Genomic DNA, 23448 nt, shown 5'->3' with positions numbered 1-23448 from the left:
GGCAGTAAGGAGACATCCATGGTGAGAAAGCTGCCAGCCATGTGCCTGGGTATCTGGAAACGTTCTGTCACATACATTATTAAATCTGTGGGCTCCAAGTCTGGAAAATATCTCTTGCAGTCCAGAAATCACAACCAAATGTTGTGAGGAAAATTGATGTATACATGCTTGAGATGAAGGAAAAGATTCCATTTTTAATAGGGTCATTCTGCTGGAGAAAACGTGACACAGAAATCCCTAAATCTGACCATGCTTAGAAGCCAACACCCTGCCCCAAATTGGGGGGAGGTCATCATTTGCATGGATGGGGTGAGTAGTCTACATCTGTGGAATGCTTCAGTGGCACTCACTAGCAGGAGCCTCATGAATCAGTGTACACAAGCGTAAGGAAAGGCTGGAGCTTAGAAGGAAAATAAGTGGCAACATTGTTCCAATGATAGTGCTGGACCACTAAAGTTGGTTAATCATCTCTGTCTGTTTGACTGCAGATGTTTTGGGGATGTACCTAGGCCTCAGGAGGACTGGTTCACAGTTGGCAAGAATTTTACTGAGGTGGTATTTGTGGTAAACCACTGTTAGTGTATTATATGTATTGTGGTAAACTGTTACTGTACTACACGTATTGTGGTAAACCACTGCCAGATGGCTCCGCCTCCCCTTGGGCTCGGTATAAAGGTGGCTGACCTCCGGACATGCCACAGTTCGGGATCAGTGGCCAGGAGGCTTTCTGTTTAGCTTATTAAAGCCACAGTTTCGATCACTACTCATCTTGTGTTAATTGATGGCACATCAATTTAATAAGCTAAACTTTTAAGATGAGTTCATCACTCAAGCCTGATCGCCTGGAGCTGGGCCCACAAGCAGCCGACGCCACTGCGACATTCGAGCACTGGCTAAGCTGCTTCGAAACCTACCTCAGATCCTCCACCGACGACGCCACCGACCTCCAAAAGCTTCAAATACTCAATGCATGGGTGAGCCTGCAAGTTTTCCTTCTTATCAGAGACGCCCCCTCGTATACGGAGGCAATAATGCTGCTGAAGTGACAGTACGAAAAGGCAGTAAACGAGGTGTACGCCAGGCACCTCCTTGCCACGAGGCGACAACGCCCCGGAGAATCACAAGCCGAATTCCTGCGTGCCTTGCGGGTATTCGGCCGGAACTGTGGTTGCCAGGCGGTATCGGCTGTCTAACACACGGAGCTGCCGATCAGGGACGCCTATGTCGCGGGCACTAAATCCAATTACATCTGCCAGCGCTTGCTAGAAGGGGGTACACTCTGCCTCCCAGAGACAGTGCAGCTCTCAAACTCGCAGGAAGTGGCTTTCCAGAACATGGAGGCCTACACCTCCGACCACCCGGCACCCTCATGGACGTCGTGGGCGCTGCCATCACCCGATTCGAGTGCGGCGCAAACCTGTGCCGCACAGCAGTCCGCCAACGCCGGAAGCCCGAAATGCTACTTTTGCGGCCAGGGTACGCAGACAACGCTGCCCTGTACTGAACACGATTTGCAACGGGTGTGGGAGAAAGGGCCACTTCGCCAAAGTCTGCCAGGCCTGACCTGTTCCTAAAGTTCCTAGGCCCAGCAGCGCTGCCTGTTATCTGTCGGGACCGCCCACATCTGCCGCGCCACCCACCATGTGCGACCCGTGGGGGCCGCCATCTTCGCTTCCACCCGCCACGCGCGACCCATGGGGGCCGCCATCTTTGACGCCACCTTCAATGCCACCCGCGACCCATGGGGGCCACCATTTTGGAACCACTCCGCCGCCTCCCGGGACCCCTGCTCACCCGGTCGTATGCTGGCCATATCCGACCAGCCCACCCATCACCTTCCGAAGCTCGCCTCCATCACTCTCGACCTCATCATCTCATGAAATCCACGATGACCGTCCGGATCAACGGGTATGAGATGGCCTGCCTCTTCGACTCTGGGAGCACAGACAGCTTTATCCACCCAGATACGGTAAGGCGCTGCTCCCTCCCAATTGTACCCGCGACCCAGAAAATCTCCCTGGCTTCCGGATCACATTCCGTAGAAATCCGGGGGTACTGTTTCGCGACCCTTTCGGCGTAGAGTACACTAACTTTAAGCTCTACGCCCTCTCCCATCTCTGCACTGCCCTATTACTGGGGCTCTACTTTCAGTGCCACCTCCAAAGCCTTACCTTAAAGTTCGGTGGACCCCTGCCTCCCCTCACAGTCTGTAGCCTCGCGACCCTTAAGGTCGCCCCACCCTCGCTCTTCGCTAACCTCACCCCGGACTGTAAGCCCATCGCCACTAGGAGCAGAAGATACAGTGCTCGGGACAAGGCCTTTATCAGGTCGGAGGTCCAGCGACTCCTACGAGAGGGGATTATTGAGGCTAGTACCAGCCCCTTGAGAGCCCAAGTGGTGGTTGTCAAGACTGGGGAGAAGCACCGGATGGTCATCGACTACAGTCAGACGATCAACCGGTACACGCAGCTCGATGCGTACCCCCTCCCCCGCATATCTGACATGGTCAATCAGATTGCGCAGTATTGAGTCTTCTCCACAGTTGACTTGAAGTCCGCGTACCACCAGCTCCCTATCTGCCCGGAGGACCGCCAATGCACTGCCTTCTGCCTTCGAGGCAGATGGCCGCCTCTACCACTTCCTCAGGATTCCCTTTGGCGTCACCAATGGGGTCTCGGTCTTCCAGCGAGAAATGGACCGAATGGTTGACCAGTACGGGCTGCGGGCCACGTTCCCGTACCTAGATAATGTCACCATCTGCGTCCTGGCCGCTACCCTCAACCAGGCGGGCAGGCCCGTGGCTTTCTTCTCCCGTACCCTCCATGCCTCCAAAATTCGACACTCCTCCGTCGAGAAGGAAGCCCAAGCCATTGTAGAAGCTGTGCGACATTGGAGGCATTACCTGGCCGGCAGGCGATTCACTCTCCTCACTGACCAACGGTCGGTTGCCTTCATGTTTAATAATACACAGTGGGGCAAAATCAAGAATGACAAGATTCTGAGGTGGAGGATCGAACTCTCCACCTACAACTACGATATCATGTACCGACCTGGGAAGCTCAATGAGCCCCCAGATGACCTATCCCGCGGTACATGTGCTAGCGCACAAGTAGACTGACTTTGGGCCCGCCACAATGACCTCCGTCACCCGGGGGTCACCCGTTGTGTTTCATTTTATCAAGGCTCGCAACCTGCCGTACTCCATCGAGGAGGTCAGGACCATGACCAGGGTCTGCCAGGTCTGCGCGGAGTGCAAACCGCACTTCTATCGGCCCGACAGAGCACACCTGGTAAAGGCCTCCCGCCCCTTTTGAGCGCCTCAGCATCGACTTCAAAGGGCCCCTCCCCGTTGTTGACGAGTACTCACGATTCCCCTTTGCCATCCCATGCCCTGACATGACCTCTGCCACTGTCATCAAGGCTCTGCACAGTCTCTTCACCTTATTCGGTTTCCCCACCTACATCCATAGCGATCGGAGTTCCTCCTTCATGAGCGACGAGTTGCGTCAGTTCCTGCTTAGCAAGGGCATTGCCTCAAGCAGGACGACCAGCTACAACCCCTGGGGAAACGGACAGGTGGAGAGGGAGAACATTAGGGTCTGGAAGGCCGTCCTCCTGGCCCTACGTTCTAGAAGTCTCCCAGTCTCCTGCTGGCAGGAGGTCCTTCCCGATGCACTCCACTCCATCCCGTCGCTCCTGTGCACTGCCACCAATGAGACCCCTCACGAACGTATGTTTGCCTTCCCTAGGAAATCCACCTCAGGGGTCTTGCTCACGTCCTGGCTGACAGTCCCAGGGCCCGTCCTCCTCCGGAAGCCTGCGAGGAGTCATAAATCGGATCCCCTCGTCGAGAAGGTTCTGCTCCTCCATGCCAACCCACAATATGCCTAAGTGGCACATCATGACAGGCGGCAGGACACAGTCTCCCTCCGGGATTTGGCACCTGCAGGTTCCCCAGCGATCATCAGCTAATAGCATCGGCCATTTAGGGCTGAGATGAGGAGATCTTTGAAATTCTTTGCCCCAGAAAGTCCTAGATGCAGCGGTTGATGAATTTTTGTGCATTAAGGGAGATAGTGTAGCAAGGTCGAATTGAGGTAAAACATCAACAATGAATAAATGACAAGAGCAGGCTCGAACAGCCAAATGGCCGATACCAGTTCCATTTTGTAATGTTCCAATGTTCTTCAACCAGGCAGTGTGGAGATTTAAATGAAGCAGTAAAAGTTTAGCTGCTTGGTATACAACTCACCCAATAGTTGGTAAAGAATCACATTTGTGCCAAAAGCCCCGGTTCAATTGTCATTAAAGGGTCAACTGCCTAATATACTACCCAACCAATTTTACTTTACATTGAAGTCAAAGTCAATTCCCCCAATGGCAGGCCAGGGGGTGTGAAACATGCAACAGGGTGAGCGGAAAATGTCACCGGTATGTCTCTGTTTATAAACCAACAATCCTGTAAGCTTTTGTAAAAGCTTTATCAACTTGTCTAACCACCATCAAACATTTGTGTATGTGAAGCCCCTAGGGCTGCCTGTTCTTGTACTTATTTTAAAATTATACCATTGAGTTTAGATTGTCCCTGATTCATCCTTCCAAAATATAGCACTTCACACTTCTCTGCATTAAATCTTATCTGCCACGTATCAGCCCTTTTTACCAGTCTGTCTTGTGACCTTCTGACATCTACTATGTTCTGTACTGTGTACTACATTTCCATGCTTTGTGTGATATGCAGTCTTTGAAATTATGTCTGCTGTACCCAAATCCACATAAGTAGTTTATCTTCAAAAAGAGTGATGGCCCTAATAACAACACCTGGGAGGCATAATTTCTATCCTGCCTCAAAAAAACCCATCACAACCCTCTGCTTTCTGTCAGTCAGCCAGTTTTGTGTGAAGTTACCATTGCCCCATTAATTCTTGAGTTTTAATTTTGCTAATAAGTCTTGTATGTCACTTTATCACATGCCTTTTGAAAATCCTTGTACGCGACATCAGTTGTCGTGCCTTCACCACCTTTTCTGCTATTGAATTGAAAAATTCAAGTATGTTAGACACAATGTACCTTTAATACACTTGTATGGCTGTAATTTCTTCCAAGTAACAATTAGTTTTTCTCAGGATTATGATCATAAGAGATTCTTCCACCATTGATGTTAGGCTGATTGATCTATAGTTACTAGATTTATCCTCCTCCCATTTTTTTGAACAGGGGCATAACATTTTTGAGTTTTCAGTTCCTTGGCATCACTCCCATATCCAATGAGGATTAAAAGGTTATGGTCAAAGTCTCTGATATTTTCACCCTTCCTTCAACAAACAAGGGTACATCCCTTCTATACTGGTGACCTTTCAATTTTGAGCCCTGACAACCTATTAATTACCTCTTTATCTATTTTGATCTTCTCCAATTTCTCTACCACATCCTCCTTTACTGTGACATTGTTAGAATCCTCATTTTGTGAAGGCAGAAGCAATGTATTAATTTAGTACCTGAGCATGCCACCTGCCTCTTAAGTATCATTTCTTTTTGGCCACTAATTAGCCCACACTTTCTTTGACTGTAGTTATGTATGTTTCTAAAATACTTCAATATTTCCTGTTATGTTACCTTCTCACCTTTACTCATGCATTCTCTTTGTCCCCTTATTTTCTTTTTCAGTTCCTTCTCTTCTGCACTTTCTGTATTCTGCTTGATTCTTAACTATTATAAACCTGACTTCTACAGTATTATTGCAACGCAACCAAAATGCATAACCCTAATATTCTTGTTTACTTCTAAATGTACAGGGCATAATATATTCTGGCTGTGTTGACATTCACCATTCTGTTTCTGTCCGATATACGTGTATGAATAAAACATTAAAAAAATTGCTTTATAAAGCATCTTTCACAACCTTAGGATTCCCTAAAGTCAATGAAATACTTTTTGATTTGATTTATTATTGTCACATGAATTAGTTTACAGTGGAAAGTATTGTTTCTTGCATGCTATACAGACAACGCATACTGTACATAGGAAAAGAAGGAGCGACTGCAGAATGTAATGTAGTCATAGCTAGCGTGTAGAGAAAAGATCAACTTAATACGAGGTCGGTCCATTAAAAAGTCTGATGGCAGCAGGGAAAAAGCTGTTCTTGAGTTGGTTGGTACGTGACCTCAAACTTTTGTATCTTTTTCCTGACAGAAGAAGGTGGAAGAGAGTATGTCCGGGGTGCATGGGGTCCTTAATTATGCTGGTTGCCTTTCCGAGGCAGGGGGAATTGTAGACAGAGTCAATGGATTGGAGGCTGGTTTGCGTGATGGAGTGCAGTTTAGAGTGACTATTGTGGCAATTGCAATCTAGGAAATATTGGACAAAAGTAGCAGTGAGTCTCAGGAGGGGGTGGCACAGTGGCTCGCACTGCTGCCTCACAGCGCCAGGGACCTGGGTTCGAGTACCACCTTGGGTGACTGTGTGGAGTTTCCACTTTCTCCTCGTGTCTGCGTGGGCTTCCTCTGGGTGCTCCGGTTTTCACCCACAGTCCAAAGATGTGCAGGTTAGGTGGATTGGCCATGCCAGATTGTTCCTCAGGGTGAGGTTATAGGGCCTAAGGACGGTGCAGACTCGATGGGCCAAATGGCCTCTTTCTGTACTGCAGGGATTCTATGATTGCAGTAAGGTGCAAGGTGAACTCACCAGTTTGAAATTCAGAGTTAAGAGTGCTACCACTGAACCAAGTATAAGAAACAAAAGAAAAAGGAAAATTATTTTATTTAATAAACTGTGTAGAAGTGAACCCTGACCACTATTACAATTTTTATGATGAGACAGATATGAAAACTCAAATGATATTTTTAAAAAATAATAAATTTAGAGTACCCAATTCATTTTTTCCAATTAAGGGGCAATTTAGTGTGGCCAATCCACCTACCCTGCACATCTTTGGGTTGTGGGGGTGAAACCCACGCAACCACGGAGATAATGTGCAAACTCCACACAGACAGTGTCCTAAAGCCAGGATCGAACCTGAGACCTCGGCACCTTGAGGCTGCAGGGCTAACCCACTGCGCCACCATGCAGCCCCCAAATTATATATTTAATGTATATAAATATTCAATTTAACAACTATTTATTTACAGCTTCCTAATGAACCCTAAAAGCAAAAATCATCTAATCTTATCTTTTCCAGAATGGGATTGACACTTCATCAGGGTGGTCATAGTCACAACCACAGTGCAACCTATATTGAACATTCAGCAGAAGCTGTTCACAGCCATCAGCCAAATGCCAGCATTAGAGCCGCTTTCATCCATGTTGTGGGAGATTTCTTACAAAGCCTTAGTGTGCTAATTAGTGCCCTTATAATTTTCTTCAAGGTCAGTTACCATATTAGAATTTGTTAATAATTCTGGGTCAACAAACCGTTCAAGTTCCAACTTATTTTGTTCTTTTACTGAATCAAGTGCATGGACAAATTATGTATGCTGCCCTGGTACACCTTGACTGAGACTACCAAAAAATCAACTCTTTCCAAGCTACACTTTCTTAAGGAGATAATACTATTTCTGTTACTTCAATCTGGAAATGTTGCATGCCTATTTAAAAAGCAAGTTTACAACACAAATAAAAACAAGGTGCTGGTTTTTCAGCAGGCCTGGCAGCACCTTTGGTGACAGAAACAAAGTGAAGGTTACGAGTCAAGTATGACTTATTCAGAGTTGGGTTTCCAGCACTTTCTGTTTTATTTGAGATTTTCAGCAACCGTAGTGTTTTGCTTTTAGGTTTACAACCCAACCAGCCAACATTGACTCACAGACAAGCTCCATTATAGAATGAAGATTGGCTGTCCTTCTGTACACTTTTCTAAATCCCAGTATTCCAAACTATCTCTCTCCTTGCTTCAAAAGATAGTGGGCGAGATTCTCCGACCCCCTGCCGGGTCGGAGAATCGCCGGGGGCTGGCGTGAATCCCGCCCCGCCGGTTGCCGAATTCTCTGGCACCGGAGATTCGGCAGGGGCGGGAATCGCACCGCGCCGGTTGGCGCCCCCCCCCCCCCCCCCGCGATTCTCCTGCCCGGATGGGCCGAAGTCCCGCTGCTAGAATACCTGTCCCGCCGGAGGATTCCGCACCTTTGGGGCGGCGCGATGCCCGACTGATTTGCGCCGTTTTTGGCGCCAGTCGGCGGACATCGCGCCGATACCGGAGAATTTCACCTAATATCTAGCAGTATGCAGCTGGTCACATAGGAGTGGGTATGCAAATTTAGGTTGGCCAGTCATTTTGAATAAGCCATGTTTAAATTCTACCTGACTGGGAAGAAAGGCAGGTCAGGAGCTCACGTGCCAGTGCTTGGACCCAGAGAGTGATTTCTAAAGAGGCAACTAATTAAGTGGCTGCCTCGGGGAGCCCTGTCCAATTAAAGGTGGCAGGTCCTGAGCCTGGACACCGACATGATGCCCTCTCGCAGTAACAGATTGACATCCCATTGTCACAGGTTAGAATTGCTGGCGTAGGTAAGAGAAATAGAGGGCTCTAAAGACAAGACACCCTTTGAAATGCGTTTACACATTTTTAAAAGCAAAGAGGCCACAGCTGCTAGATCATCATTTGGAGGCCAGCAATCCACTGGATGGCCAATGGCCACAACAATGGTCCTATGGCTATAGAGAGGGAGTGGGGCAAGCGATATGTTTCCTAGCTGGATGGAGCAATTACCACCGGTGGACACACACACACCCCTCCAGTTTGCCACAATGAGATTGCTTCATCCCTCGGTCATGTTTTGCCCTCAAGGCAGCTCACATACTGACTATGCAAAGTGACCATATGCAAAGTGGTGATCTAGCTCCATAAAAATAGTGCAGAGGTGGGAGATTGGCAGGTTACCAGCATGCTTTTGTAGCAAGAAATTGTCAGCCTGTCCGCCCGCCGCCCAATTCCACAGCTGAATAAAAAATTATTTGAGTTCTTGATTATCACTAATTGCTGTATGAGTTATGTTTGAGCAGACATTTCTCATCCGTTATTTTAACATTTTCCACTACAGTTTTCCTAAGCATTTCCGAAGAGCAGGGCATAGATTCCAGTGGCATCTAGCACTTTTGTGTCATGCACTTCATCCACAGCAAGCACCAGTACAGGTACTTCCAACGAGAGCATTTAAGTGATGTACAGAGCAGATGGTCAGCGGGCCAGCTCACCACCTTCCTCAACTCCAGAGTTCTGGGATCCAGACTTCAAGAAATCTGCACTTAAAAGAAGAATGCTATTTGAATTTAATTTTCACCAACAGTTACCTAGAATCCTGCAAGATTGTGTAGCTATGTAGGGATCATATTATCTACTTTAGTGCAGTTGTGAATGACAGATTACAGCTCCCAATGAAGCATGTGGCAACACCTGAATTATTTCTACCAGATCTCCTGCGAACAAGGAAACCTCAAACCAGTTAGCAGGCCAGTGTTGTTTCTCACATTGAAACAGATATTTGGACAGTCAAAACAGTTAATTCTTGTAATTTTTTGAAGAAGTTCCAGGTAAATTATTTGGTTAAGACATTTTTTGTGATGCCTTTGGATTGAATTGTTAAAATGTACCGCAGAGCACGGTAGTTTCCCTGCTCCTGAGATCATTGACTAGAAAGCAAATGGCTTTCATTTATAGACATGCCAAATATATGTTAAATATCTCAACATTAGTTTCAAAGAACAACAAAGAACAAAGAAATGTACAGCACAGGAACAGGCCCTTCGGCCCTCCAAGCCCGTGCCGACCATGCTGCCCGACTAAACTACAATCTTCTACACTTCCTGGGTCCGTATCCTTCTATTCCCATCCTATTCATATATTTGTCAAGATGCCCCTTAAATGTCCCTATCGTCCCTGCTTCCACTACCTCCTCCGGTAGCGAGTTCCAGGCACCCACTACCCTCTGCGTAAAAAACTTGCCTCGTACATCTACTCTAAACCTTGCCCCTCTCACCTTAAACCTATGCCCCCTAGTAATTGACCCCTCTACCCTGGGGAAAAGCCTCTGACTATCCACTCTGTCTATGCCCCTCATAATTTTGTATACCTCTATCAGGTCTCCCCTCAACCTCCTTCGTTCCAGTGAGAACAAACCGAGTTTATTCAATCGCTCCTCATAGCTAATGCCCTCCATACCAGGCAACATTCTGGTAAATCTCTTCTGCACCCTCTCTAAAGCCTCCACATCCTTCTGGTAGTGTGGCGACCAGAATTGAACACTATACTCCAAGTGTGGCCTAACTAAGGTTCTATACAGCTGCAACATGACTTGCCAATTCTTATACTCAATGCCCTGGCCAATGAAGGCAAGCATGCCGTATGCCTTCTTGACTACCTTCTCCACCTGTGTTGCCCCTTTCAATGACCTGTGTACCTGTACTCCTAGATCTCTTTGACTTTCAATACTCTTGAGGGTTCTACCATTCACTGTATATTCCCTACCTGCATTAGACCTTCCAAAATGCATTACCTCACATTTGTCCGGATTAAACTCCATCTGCCATCTCTCCGCCCAAGTCTCCAGACAATCTAAATCCTGCTGTATCCTCCGACAGTCCTCATCGCTATCCGCAATTCCACCAACCTTTGTGTCGTCTGCAAACTTACTAATCAGACCAGTTACATTTTCCTCCAAATCATTTATATATACTACAAAGAGCAAAGGTCCCAGCACTGATCCCTGTGGAACACCACTGGTCACAGCCCTCCAATTAGAAAAACATCCCTCCATTGCTACTCTCTGCCTTCTATGGCCTAGCCAGTTCTGTATCCACTTTGCCAGCTCACCCCTGATCCCGTGTGACTCCACCTTTTGTACTAGTCTACCATGAGGGACCTTGTCAAAGGCCTTACTGAAGTCCATATAGACAACATCTACTGCCCTACCTGCATCAATCATCTTAGTGACCTCCTCGAAAAACTCTATCAAGTTAGTGAGACACGACCTCCCCTTCACAAAACCGTGCTGCCTCTCACTAATACGTCCATTTGCTTCCAAATGGGAGTAGATCCTGTCTCGAAGAATTCTCTCCAGTAATTTCCCTACCACTGAAGTAAGGCTCACCGGCCTGTAGTTCCTGGGATTATCCTTGCTACCCTTCTTAAACAGAGGAACAACATTGGCTATTCTCCAGTCCTCCAGGACATCCCCTGAAGACAGCGAGGATCCAAAGATTTCTGTCAAGGCCTCAGCAATTTCCTCTCCAGCCTCCTTCAGTATTCTGGGGTAGATCCCATCAGGCCCTGGGGACTTATCTACCTTAATATTTTTTAAGACACCCAACACCTCGTCTTTTTGGATCACAATGTGACCCAGGCTATCTACACCCCCTTCTCCAGACTCAACATCTACCAATTCCTTCTCTTTAGTGAATACTGATGCAAAGTATTCATTTAGTACCTCGCCCATTTCCTCTGGCTCCACACATAGATTCCCTTGCCTATCCTTCAGTGGGCCAACCCTTTCCCTGGCTACCCTCTTGCTTTTTATGTACGTGTAAAAAGCCTTGGGATTTTCCTTAACCCTATTTGCCAATGACTTTTCGTGACCCCTTCTAGCCCTCCTGACTCCTTGCTTAAGTTCCTTCCTACTTTCCTTATATTCCACGCAGGCTTTGTCTGTTCCCAGCCTTTTAGCCCTGACAAATGCCTCCTTTTTCTTTTTGACGAGGCCTACAATATCACTCGTCATCCAAGGTTCCCGAAAATTGCCGTATTTATCTTTCTTCCTCACAGGAACATGCCGGTCCTGTATTCCTTTCAACTGCCACTTGAAAGTCTCCCACATGTCAGATGTTGATTTGCCCTCAAACATCCGCCCCCAATCTATGTTCTTCAGTTCCCGCCTAATATTGTTATAATTAGCCTTCCCCCAATTTAGCACATTCGTCCTCGGACCACTCTTATCCTTGTCCACCAGTACTTTAAAACTTACTGAATTGTGGTCACTGTTACCGAAATGCTCCCCTACTGAAACATCTACCACCTGGCCGGGCTCATTCCCCAATACCAGGTCCAGTACCGCCCCTTCCCTAGTTGGACTGTCTACATATTGTTTTAAGAAGCCCTCCTGGATGCTCCTTACAAACTCCGCCCCATCTAAGCCCCTGGCACTAAGTGAGTCCCAGTCAATATTGGGGAAGTTGAAGTCTCCCATCACCACAACCCTGTTGTTTTTACTCTTTTCCAAAATCTGTCTACCTATCTGCTACTCTATCTCCCGCTGGCTGTTGGGAGGCCTGTAGTATACCCCCAACATTGTGACTGCACCCTTCTTATTCCTGATCTCTACCCATATAGCCTCACTGCCCTCTGAGGTGTCCTCTCGCAGTACAGCTGTGATATTCTCCCGAACAAGTAGCGCAACTCCGCCTCCCCTTTTACATCCCCCTCTATCCCGCCTGAAACATCTAAATCCTGGAACGTTTAGCTGCCAATCCTGCCCTTCCCTCAACCAGGTCTCTGTAATGGCAACAACATCATAGTTCCAAGTTCTAATCCAAGCTCTATTTTCATCTGCCTTACCCGTAATGCTCCTTGCATTAAAACATATGCACTTCAGGCCACCAGACCCGCTGTGTTCAGCAGCTTCTCCCCATCTGCTCTGCCTCAGAGCCACACTGTCCCTATTCCCTAGTTCTCCCTCAATGCTCTCACCTTCTGACCTATTGCTCCCGTGCCCACCCCCCTGCCATACTAGTTTAAACCCTCCCGTGTGACACTAGCAAACCTCGCGGCCAGGATATTTATGCCTCTCCGGTTTAGATGCAACCCGTCCTTCTTATACAGGTCACACCTGCCCCGGAAGAGCTCCCAGTGGTCCAGATAATGGAAACCCTCCCTCCTACACCAGCTGTTTAGCCACGTGTTTATCTGCTCTATCTTCCTATTTCTAGCCTCACTGACACGTGGCACAGGGAGTAATCCAGAGATTACAACCCTCGAGGTCCTGTCTTTCAACTTTCTGCCTAGCTCCCTGAACTCCTGCTGCAGGACCTCATGCCCCTTCCTGCCTATGTCGTTAGTACCAATATGTACAACGACCTCTGCCTGTTTGCCCTCCCCCTTCAGGATTCCCTCTACCCGTTCGGAGACATCCTGGACCCTGGCACCAGGGAGGCAACATACCATCCTGGAGTCTCTTTCACGTCCACAGAAGCGCCTATCTGTGCCCCTGACTATAGAGTCCCCTATTACTATTACTCTTCTGCGCTTTGACCCTCCCTTCTGAACATCAGAGCCAGCCGTGGTGCCACTGCTCTGGCTGCTGCTGTTTTCCCCTGATAGGCTATCCCCCCCCCCGACAGTATCCAAAGGGGTATACCTGTTCGAGAGGGGGACAACCACAGGGGATTCCTGCACTGACTGCCTGCCCTTTCTGGTGGTCACCCATTTCTCTGCCTGCACCTTGGGTGTGACCACATTTACATAACTGCGATCTATGACGCTTTCCGCCACCTGCATGCTCCTAAGTGCATCCAGTTGCTGCTCCAACCGAACCATGCGGATTCCTCACCTCCACTTCTGTGCAATATCCCACAGGTTTACGGTAGGCATAATTTTCCTGAGTATGTGATCAGAATTTTCTGCTATACACTGGCAGGTAAGATTCCCCACCATCAGCACGTAGTCGGAAAATCAGCCTCGACAGTATATATGTATAATGTGTGCTTCTCTGAGTTTCTGTTAGATTAATAGCAATGCAACTATTTGCTTGAAACCTGTAATGTCCAGAATCTCCAATTCCCTTGTAATGCGTTCCTTTTGCTGCATCTGTCCTTTGTATACAGATTTAAGCTTGGTTAATCTTGTATTTTGTTAAAGGAAAAATGAATCAATTAATTTTATTTTTATTCCTTCATGGTATGTGATCACCTTGGCAGGACCAAGATCTATTGCCTATCCCTAATTTCACTTGAGCTGATGGCAAGCCTGCTGCCTTGACTCCTGCAGTCCCTGTCATGTAGGTACACCCATGACCAGATTTTGCAATCCTGATGTGGGGTTGATTCGCATCAGATAGGCAAAGAATAGTCAAGCAGGAGCTGGATTTGCAATTCCCATCCTCATTTCCAACATTGACTATTTTCAGCAGCTCAGGAAAGGAGTGAGGCGAGAGTCGACATGTACAGTGAAGGACATCGGGTGCAACATTGTAAGGACTGCTGAAAAAGTCATTTTGAAGGAATCGTCTGGGCTTCAGAAGACTTTGTTAACCGTGGTGACTCAGTGCAACCAAGAACATAGTGGGTGGTCTGTCAGAAGTGCTGGAAAGTTGTGCAAAGTGGTCAAGTCAGGATATTTTTTCTGTTCTTAGACTAGAAAAGCTTCGGGGAAGGTGCTGGATTTGCATCAGGAAACGGGTGGAAGCAGGGGTGTTCTCCTTCAACAACCAGGGCATGAGCAAAAATCCACCATAATCAGACCATTCAGTGAGACTTGGGACATCTCTACTCCAAGTAAGGAAGCTTGATATTGGTTATGGGTACGTGTCCTCACAACTACAGGCCATTCAGGCAGAATAGCTGCAGCAGCAGCCTCGCATTCCCCAGACAGCAAGGATCACAATCACAGCAGCCAGTTCCAAGGACAGAAGGAGCCATGATACCCCAGGTCTGTGTGTACTGCAACAGGCCCTCCTACCTGCAGATGTCTGAGCACCAGTACAGGAGACAACTTCAGCTGTCCAGGGATATAGTAACAGATCTTTGTGTCCTCCTTGATGATACCTTGTATCCTAGAACCATCCATCGGCAAGCTCTGCCAGTAGCACTGAAGGTGATCATGCCCCTCTAGTTCTTCATCTGGATTTGGTTTTGGATTTTGTTTATTGTCAAGTGTACTGAGGTACAGTGAAAAGTATTTCATGTGAGCAGCTCGACAGATCATTAAGTACACGGAAAGAAAGAAAATACATAATAGGGTAACACAAGGTACACTATGTAACTACATAGACACCGACATCCGGTGAAGCATACAGGGGGTGTAGTGTTAATAAGGTCAGTCCATAAGAGGGTCGTTTAGGAGTCTGGTAACAGCGGGGAAAAAGCTGTTTTTAGTCTGTTCGTGCATGTCCTCAGACTTTTGTATCTCCTGCCCGATGGAAGAAGTTGGAAGAGTGATGTAGATGGAGTTGGAACCAAATTTTGCCACGCAGTCGTGTGTGTACAGGGAGTAGAGTAGGGGGCTAAGTACTTAGCCCTGCGGGGATCAGGGGTTATGGGGAGAAGGCAGGAGAATGGGGATGAGAGAATATCAGCCATAATTGAATGGCGGAGTAGACTTGATGGGCCGAGTGCCTCATTCTGCTCCTATGTCTTATGGTTTTATGGACCCTCATTTCAGGCACTGCTGTTGACTTCGGTGAATTATCTCAATCGGTTACTCAATGCTGAATCCATACTGTTGCAGATGCTTTCTTCACCATAAGACTTGGGAGCAGAAGTAGGCCTTTCAGCCAATCGAATCTGCTCTGCCATTCAATGAGATTATGACTGATCTGATCTGATAATTCTCAACTCCTTATCCCCACTACCCTTGATTCCCTTACTAATTAAAAATATGTCTAGCTTGACCTTGAACATAATTAACGACCCAGCCTCGACAGCCCTATACGGTAAAGAATTCCACAGATTCACTACGCTCTGAGAGACCAAATTCCTCCTTATCTCTGTCTTAAATGGGCGACTAAGATTATGCCCTTTTGTCCTAGGTTCTCCGACAAGGGGAAAGAACCTCTCAGCATCTACCCTGTCAAGCTCCCTGAGAATCATATATGTCTCAATAAGGTCACCTCCCATTTTTCTAAACTCCTGTGGTACACTCTACTCAATCTCCTCAAAGGAAAATCCCTCCATACCCAGGATAAACCTAGTGAACTTTCTCTGGACTATCTCCAATGCTAGTATATCAGTGGTCTAGACAGCTGGTTTGTGATGCAGAACAAGGCCAGCAGCGCGGGTTCAATTCCCGTACCAGCTTACCCGAACAGGCGCCGGAATGTGGCGATTAGGGGCTTTTCACAGTAACTTCATACATGTGACAATAAAAGGTTATTATTTTATCTTTCCTTGGATAAGGGGACCAAAACTGTTCACAGTATTCCAGATGTGGTCTAACTAGTGCCATCTATAGTTTCAGCAAGACCTCCCTATTTTTATACTCCATTCCCTTTGAAATAAAAGCCAATATTCCATTTATCTTCCCTATTACCTGCTGAACTTGCATGCTAACTTTTTGTGGTCTATGCATGAGGACCATCAAACCCCTCTGTGCTGCAGCTTTGAGCAGTTCTTCTCTTCTAAAGTGTATAACTTCACATTTTCCTACATTATATTCATTCCGCCAAGTTCTTGCCCACTCACTTAACCTGTCGATATCCCTCTGCCGACTGTGTGTTGTCCTCACCACTTGCCTTCCCACCTATTTTTGTGTCATCCACAAACTTGGCAAAAGTACATTCATGTCCAAGTCATTAATATATATTGCCAATAATTGTGGTGCCAGCACTGATGCCTGTGGGACTCGATTAGTTATAAGTTGCCATCCTGAAAATGCCCCTCATATCCCAACTCTCTGTCTTATTTATTTAGCCAATCATCGATCCATGCATAATCTCCCAACACCATGAATTCGTAATCTTATTAAGTAGCCTTTTGTGCAATACCTCACCAAATGCTTTTTGGAAATCCAAATATATTGGGCGGGATTGTCTCAGCCCACGCCGGGCCAGGCGCGAATCGTGCGACGCTGCCCCAATGCCGGTCCGCCGATTCTCCGGAGAGCAGAGAATCGGCGCTGTTGGGGGCCTCTCTACATCCCCCCCCCCCCCCCCCCCCCCCCCCCCCCCCGGTGATACTCCGCCCAGAATGGGCCGAGTGGCCGCAAAACAAATCTGAGTCCCGCTGGCACCGTCCACGTGTAGTCTTACCCGGCGGGACCTCGGCGTGCATCTTTTCGGGGGCGGCCTGGTGTGGGGGGAGGGTGGTCTGACCCCGGGGGGGGGGGGGCCCTCCGCTGTGGCCTGGCCTGCGATCGGGGCCAGCCGATCAGCGGGCCGGTCTCTTGGGCTGGGGGCCGCTTTTGCTCCGAGCCGGCCCCTGTAACCCGAGGCCATGTTGCGTTGGGGCCGGAGCGGAGAAGGAAGCCACTGCGCATGTGCGCAATCGCGCCAGTCGCAGTGCGCATGTGCGCATTCATGCCGATCGCAGCGCGCATGCGCAGACCCGCGGCGCCCATTTGACGCTGGTATCGGCAGCTGGAGCGGCGTGGGTCTCCAATCCCGTGCTGGCCTACTGAAGGGCTCGGAATCGCTGCTCCTGGTGGCAATAGCGTTTACGACGGTGTCAACACTTAGCCTCAGGATCAAAGAATCCCGCCCATTATATCTACAGGTTCCCCTTTAACTATTCTGCTCAGTATCACCTCAAGGAACTCTAATATATTTGTCAGGCATGATTTCCCCTTCATAAATCCATTCTGACACTGCTTGATCATATTATGTATTTCTATATGCTTTGCTATTAAGTCCTTTATCATCATAGAACAGAATCCTGGAATCACGACTGTGCAGAAGGAGGCCATTCGGCCCATCGAGTCTGCACTGACCCTTCAAAAGAGCACTCCCCATGCTGACTCCTCCGTACACTCCACCCTATCCCCATAACCCTATCCCCGTAACCCAACCCTGGACACTAAGGGGAAATTTGGCATGGCCAGTCCACGTAACCTGCACATCTTTGGACTGTGGATGGGAGGAAACCGGGGCACCCAGAGGAAGTCCACGTAGACACTTGGAGAATGTACACGCTCCACACAGACCGTGATGACCCATGGCCGGAAATTAACCTAGGCCCCTGGTGCTGTGAGGCAACAGTGCTAACCATTGTGCCAGCGTGCGACTCCTTTAGTCCTCCTGATAAACTCTAACATTTTCCCAAAGACAATGTTAAGCCACCTGCCTATTATTAACATTTTTTTGTCTCCCTCTTTTGAAGCATTGGCAGTTTACCAATCCTCTAGGACTTTTCCAGAATTTAAAGATTCTTGGGAGATTGCTACCAGTGCATCCAGTATTTCTGTAGCTACTTCCTTTAATATCCTAGGATGCAACCCACCAGGTCCAGAGGATTAATCCATCTGGGGATGATTTAGCACAGTGGGCTAAACAGCTGGCTTGTAATGGAGAACAATGCCAGCAGCACGGGTTCAATTCCCGTACCGGCCTCCCCGAATAGGCGCCGGAATGTGGTGACTAGGGGCTTTTCACAGTAACTTAATTGAAGCCTACTTGTGACAATAAGCAATTATTATTATCTTTAGCCCCATTCATTTCCCTGGTACTTTTTCTCTAGTGATAGTTACTTTATTTATTTCCTCCTCTTCCCCCCCACCCCACACCTTTTTTTTTTTGCCCCTTGATTAATTAGTATTTTTGGAATTAGTGTCTTCTACTGTGAAGACTGTCACTTAACTCCTCTGCTATTTTCTGATTCCACATTAGTACTTCCCCAGTCTCATTCTCTCAGGGGCCTATGTTTACTTTGGCTCTCCATTTTTATATATTTAAATTAGCTTTATTATCTTTTTATATGACTTGCTAGTTTACTCTCATAATTTATCTTCTCCCTCTGTTTTTTTTTGGTAATCTTCTGTTTTTTAAAACTTTCCTAATCCTCTGGCTTACTACTAATCCTTGCCACATTGTATGTTTTTTTCTTTCAGTTTAATATTATCCTTAACTTGCTTGTTTAATCATAGTTGGTTTATCCCCTTCCTAGAATCCTCCTTTCTCACTGGGATACATCTTTGTTGTGAGTCATGAACTATTTTTATAAATGTTTGCCAATGCCGATCAACCGTTTTTTTTCTGCTAAACTCCTTTCCCAATCTACACCGTCCAACTCTGCCCTCATTCCTTTGTAATTGCCCTTATTTAAGATTAGTACAATTGTTTTTGACCCACGTTTCTCACTCTCAAACTGAATGCTACATTCTACATGTTATGGTCACTGTTTCCTGGTGATCTTTTACTCTGCAATTGCTTATTAAACCTGCTTCATTGCACATTCGAAGATCCAAAATGGCTAATTCCTGGTTGGATCCACAAAGAACAAAGAAATGTACAGCACAGGAACAAGCCCTTCGGCCCTCCAAGGCCGTGCCGACCATGCTGCCCGACTAAACTACAATCTTCTACACTTCCTGGGTCCGTATCCCTCTATTCCCATCCTATTCATGTATTTGTCAAGATGCCCCTTAAATGTCACTATCGTGACATAACATATTGGGCGTGATTAAACCAGAAAAAAATCTGTCTGGTTTTAGGCACATATAACATGGTGTTTCTCAGCGGCTGCGGCGCCAAGAAACACCCCACTATTCAATGGCACTTTGCCATTTCAGCCTGGCACTGGCATCCTGGCAGTGCTACCCAGGCACCATTTCAGTGCCAGGGTGGCCAAGTGGCACTACCAGGCTGGCAGTGCCTGGGTGTCACCTTGCCCTGTCCTCAACCACCCTGTGTTCTCTAATGGCCTGGGAGACCTCCCAGGTGCCATTAAGACTGTTCCACTTTTGCGGAAGCTACTAAATGGTGCCCTGGCGAGAACGTGCAGGCATTGGGAGAATTCCACGAATCCAGTGAGGGCTAAATCCAAATTGTGACTTCGCGTATGACTCCATTAAATCCAGCGAGACATTTTGAGCATTGCAAATCCTACAAGAGGGCTTCTCATGAGATTCAACACCCTCGTTCTGACACAAAGTCAGTGTGACGAGGCTGTGAAATTGCATCCATTGTTCGAGGAAACTGTCCCCAATAGATTCTTCCTAGCCGCGAGGTTTGCTAGTGTCACACGGGAGGGCTTAACCTAGTATGGCAGGGGGGTGGGTACCGGAGCAATAGGTCAGAAGGTGAAAACATTGAGGGAGAGCTAGGGAATAGGGCCAGTATGGCTCTGAGGAAGAGCAGACAGGGAGATGTTGCTGAAAACAGCGGGTCTGGTGGCCTGAAGTGCATATGTTTTAATGCAAGAAGTATAACGGGTAAGGCAGATGAACTTAGAGCTTGGATTAGTACTTGGAACTATGATGTTGTTGCCATTACGGAGACCTGGTTGAGGGAAGGACAGGATTCGCAGCTAGACGTTCCAGGATTTAGATGTTTCAGGCTGGATAGAGGGGGATGTAAAAGGGGTGGCGGAGTTGCGCTACTGGTTAGGGAGAATATCACAGCTACTACGGGAGGACACCTCAGAGGGCAGCGAGGCTAGATGGGTGGAGATCAGGAATAAGAAGGGTGCAGTCACAATGTTGGGGGTTTACTACAGGCCTCCCAACAGCCAGCGGGAGATAGAGGAGCAGATAGGTAGACGTATTTTGGAAAGGAGTAAAAGCAACAGGGTTGTTGTGATGGGAGACTTCAACTTCCCCAATATTGACTGGGACTCACTTAGTGCTAGGGGCTTGGACAAAGAACAAAGAAATGTACAGCACAGGAACAAGCCCTTCGGCCCTCCAAGCCCGTGCCGACCATGCTGCCCGACTAAACTACAATCTTCTACACTTCCTGGGTCCGCAATCCCTCCATTCCCATCCTATTCATGTATTTGTCAAGATGCCCCTTAAATGTCACTATCGTCCCTGCTTCCACCACCTCCTCCGGTAGCGAGTTTCAGGCACCCACTACCCTCTGTGTAAATAAACTTGCCTCGTACATAGAACATAGAACAGTACAGCACAGAACAGGCCCTTTGGTCCTCTAAACCTTGCCCCTCGTACCTTAAATCCTCTAGTAATTGACCCCTCTACTCTCGGAAAAAGCCTCTGACTGTCCACTCTGTCTATGCTCCTCATAATTTTGCCCCTCATAATCTTAAAACCTACTTGACACTAATAATTATTATTAATGGCTACCTCTCAATTTGATTTTCCCAATCTACCTGAAGATTGAAGTCACCCATGATTAAAGTACTGCCTTTTTTATCTGCCTCCATTATCTGCCCCCATTATCTGCCCCCATTATCTCCTGATTTATTCTTGGTCCTACAGTATAGCTACTGTTAGGGGTTCTACAGACTACTCTCACCAGTGAAGCCTTCCTCTTGTTATTTCTTCTCTCCACCCATATGGAATCTACACTTTCGATCCAAGATCACTTCTTGCTATTGTACTTATCCCATCTTGTACTAACAAAGCTACTCCACCACCCTTTCCTTCCTGCCTGTTCTTACAAAAGTCACATATCCCTGGTTATTTGGTTCCCAGTTTTGATCTCCTTGTAACCACATCTCTGTAATGGTTGTAAAATAATACCCATTAACCTTATTTTGTGCCACATACTAACCTGCATTTAAGTAAAGAGCCAATAATTTTGCCTTTTACCATTTTGTCCCCCTTTGACCCTATTTGCTGTTTTTTTAATGTTTGCGCACTCTGTCTCTTCCTGTCACACCCTTGGTATCATTACCTAAATATCTGCCTTGCAATGCTGCCATATCCATTTTCTTTGGAGTACATGACGAGCTGTGAACCCCGAGCCCGCCGTTCTCAAATAAGAATGCCAATGCCCTGTTGCTAACTTTTGGTTGGTTCAATTAGCTGTTTTATAACCTTTGCTCTAGAGTCGCCAGGTATCTTTATGATACTGCCACGAGGTTCAAGTTCAAGTAATGATCAATAACTCAACACACCAATTAGTAAGATTCAAATCAAAACACATTTATTATACACAGTAAATCGCTACTCATGCATAAACTCTACTTTCTAGGCTATTTCTATAGCTAACAGGCCAATACTTAGCTTCGGACTGGCCCACCAGGTCAGGGGAACAAATGGCCTTTCGTTCAGGTCCTGAGTCTGCGGGATTAAAAAGCTGGTATGGACTGGTAGCTAGGAGCGCCTATCTCGTAGCGAGCATTGACTTGAGACTTACTTGCTTGGAGGCAACTTGATCCTTCCCCTCCCACTGCAAATTCCTCTCTAACCTAGAGCGGGTGTCCCGGATCCTGGCAGGCAACATATCCATTTGGATTCTGGCTCTGCTGCCAAGAACCGTCTATCCCCCTCACTATACTGGCCTCTACAGACACTACATTCCTTTTTGCTCTCCTCACTTGAATGGCTTCCTGAACCACAGTACCAGGACCAGACACCTCATCCAGCCTGCAGCCCCCATTCTCATCCAAAGAAGCTGAGCGATCCTCAATATTGATGGACAAATCCAGAGGCTGAAACTCCTGCCCTCTGGGTCCCCTTTCCTACCTCAGCTGCAGTCACACCCTGTCCCTGACCACTTTCCAAATCAAAAGACTCTATCTTAAGGGGTGTGACTGCCTCTTGAAACAAGGTGTACAGGTAACTGTCTCCCTCCTGATGTGTCGCAGTGTCCGCAGATTAACCTCCAGCTCAATGATTCTGAGCCAAAGTTCCTCAAGCCGCAAGCACTCACTGCAGACATGTTTACCCTGGATCACAATGTTATTTAGGAGCTCCCATGAGCTGCAGCCTTGACACCTAACCTGTCTTGCCATCCTTGATGTGTTTCAAATAATTACTTAATTAAATTATTTACTTATTTATGATGCTTTTTTCAACTTGCAAAATAACAGTTCCTATACTATTTTAAACCTTCAGAATTCAAATAAACCTTAAGCACCTATTGATACCAGATACACATCAAACAGCTCGCTACTCCTGCAGCAGGGCAAGACCACTTTCTGATGAGTGAAAAAGTTAGAAAGCAAATACAAAAGAGCACCTCTTTGCCCTCTGCGCCGAATTCCCACATTGATCCAAATTCCTAAATATACTCACTCGGACTGTCTCTCACTCAGGATGTGGTCTCTCACACTGCTTATTGTGTTTCATCAGCTTCCTGAAGATGCAGATCAGAAACGCAGAGGGCAATGGGTTTTACATTATTTGGCACTTCCTTCAGGTCCAGGGAGTTGCAGACCTCATTGATCAAGGGACCCAGGGAAAGATCAGATAGCTTCATTACCGGAAGGAGAAGTGATTCCATCAAAGTCCACGTAGTCTGTGACTATATAAATAACTTTCTGCACGTCCGTGTATGTTTTTCAGGAAGCTTTCCTCAGTCTGCATGGAGTCCTCATTTTCCTATGGAATTCCTCAGCCGTTGGTGTGCTTTCCTGATGGCTTAGAAGGGTCAGTTTCTGGGAGTCAACTGGCACCATCTTGAGAACCTTTTGGCCACCTGCGAGAGTGTCTTGTTCAAGGTTCACAGATCGTCATGTACTCCACACCTGACACACTCAGACCTGAACTGACTGATCCAGTCTCTGAACTAAATGGCCCAGGCTATGAGACGTGCTATGTACCCTGTGCAGGACATCATGCTGCTCCTGCATTCACTGCAGCTGCATGTGGTTCTCTGTGAGGTTTCCAACTCTCTCATGGGTGGAACTCCT

The 23448-nt window shown here is 47.2% G+C and overlaps 1 protein-coding gene across 1 annotated transcript in view; it reads left to right on the top strand.

Moving 5' to 3' along the window:
* LOC140385346 (proton-coupled zinc antiporter SLC30A8-like) overlaps positions 1–23448 on the top strand; it is an 87955-nt gene that overhangs the window by 42467 nt on the left and 22040 nt on the right. The window contains exon 4 of the mRNA XM_072467413.1: positions 7178–7364. Coding sequence (XP_072323514.1) covers positions 7178–7364 — 187 coding nt within the window. The remainder of the gene's footprint in view (positions 1–7177; positions 7365–23448) is intronic.

Source organism: Scyliorhinus torazame, chromosome 11 (genome assembly GCF_047496885.1).
Source record: "Scyliorhinus torazame isolate Kashiwa2021f chromosome 11, sScyTor2.1, whole genome shotgun sequence".
NCBI lineage: Eukaryota > Metazoa > Chordata > Chondrichthyes > Carcharhiniformes > Scyliorhinidae > Scyliorhinus > Scyliorhinus torazame.
The sequence above is the reverse complement of the archived record's forward strand: the minus strand, read 5'-3'. Positions and strand labels throughout refer to the sequence as shown.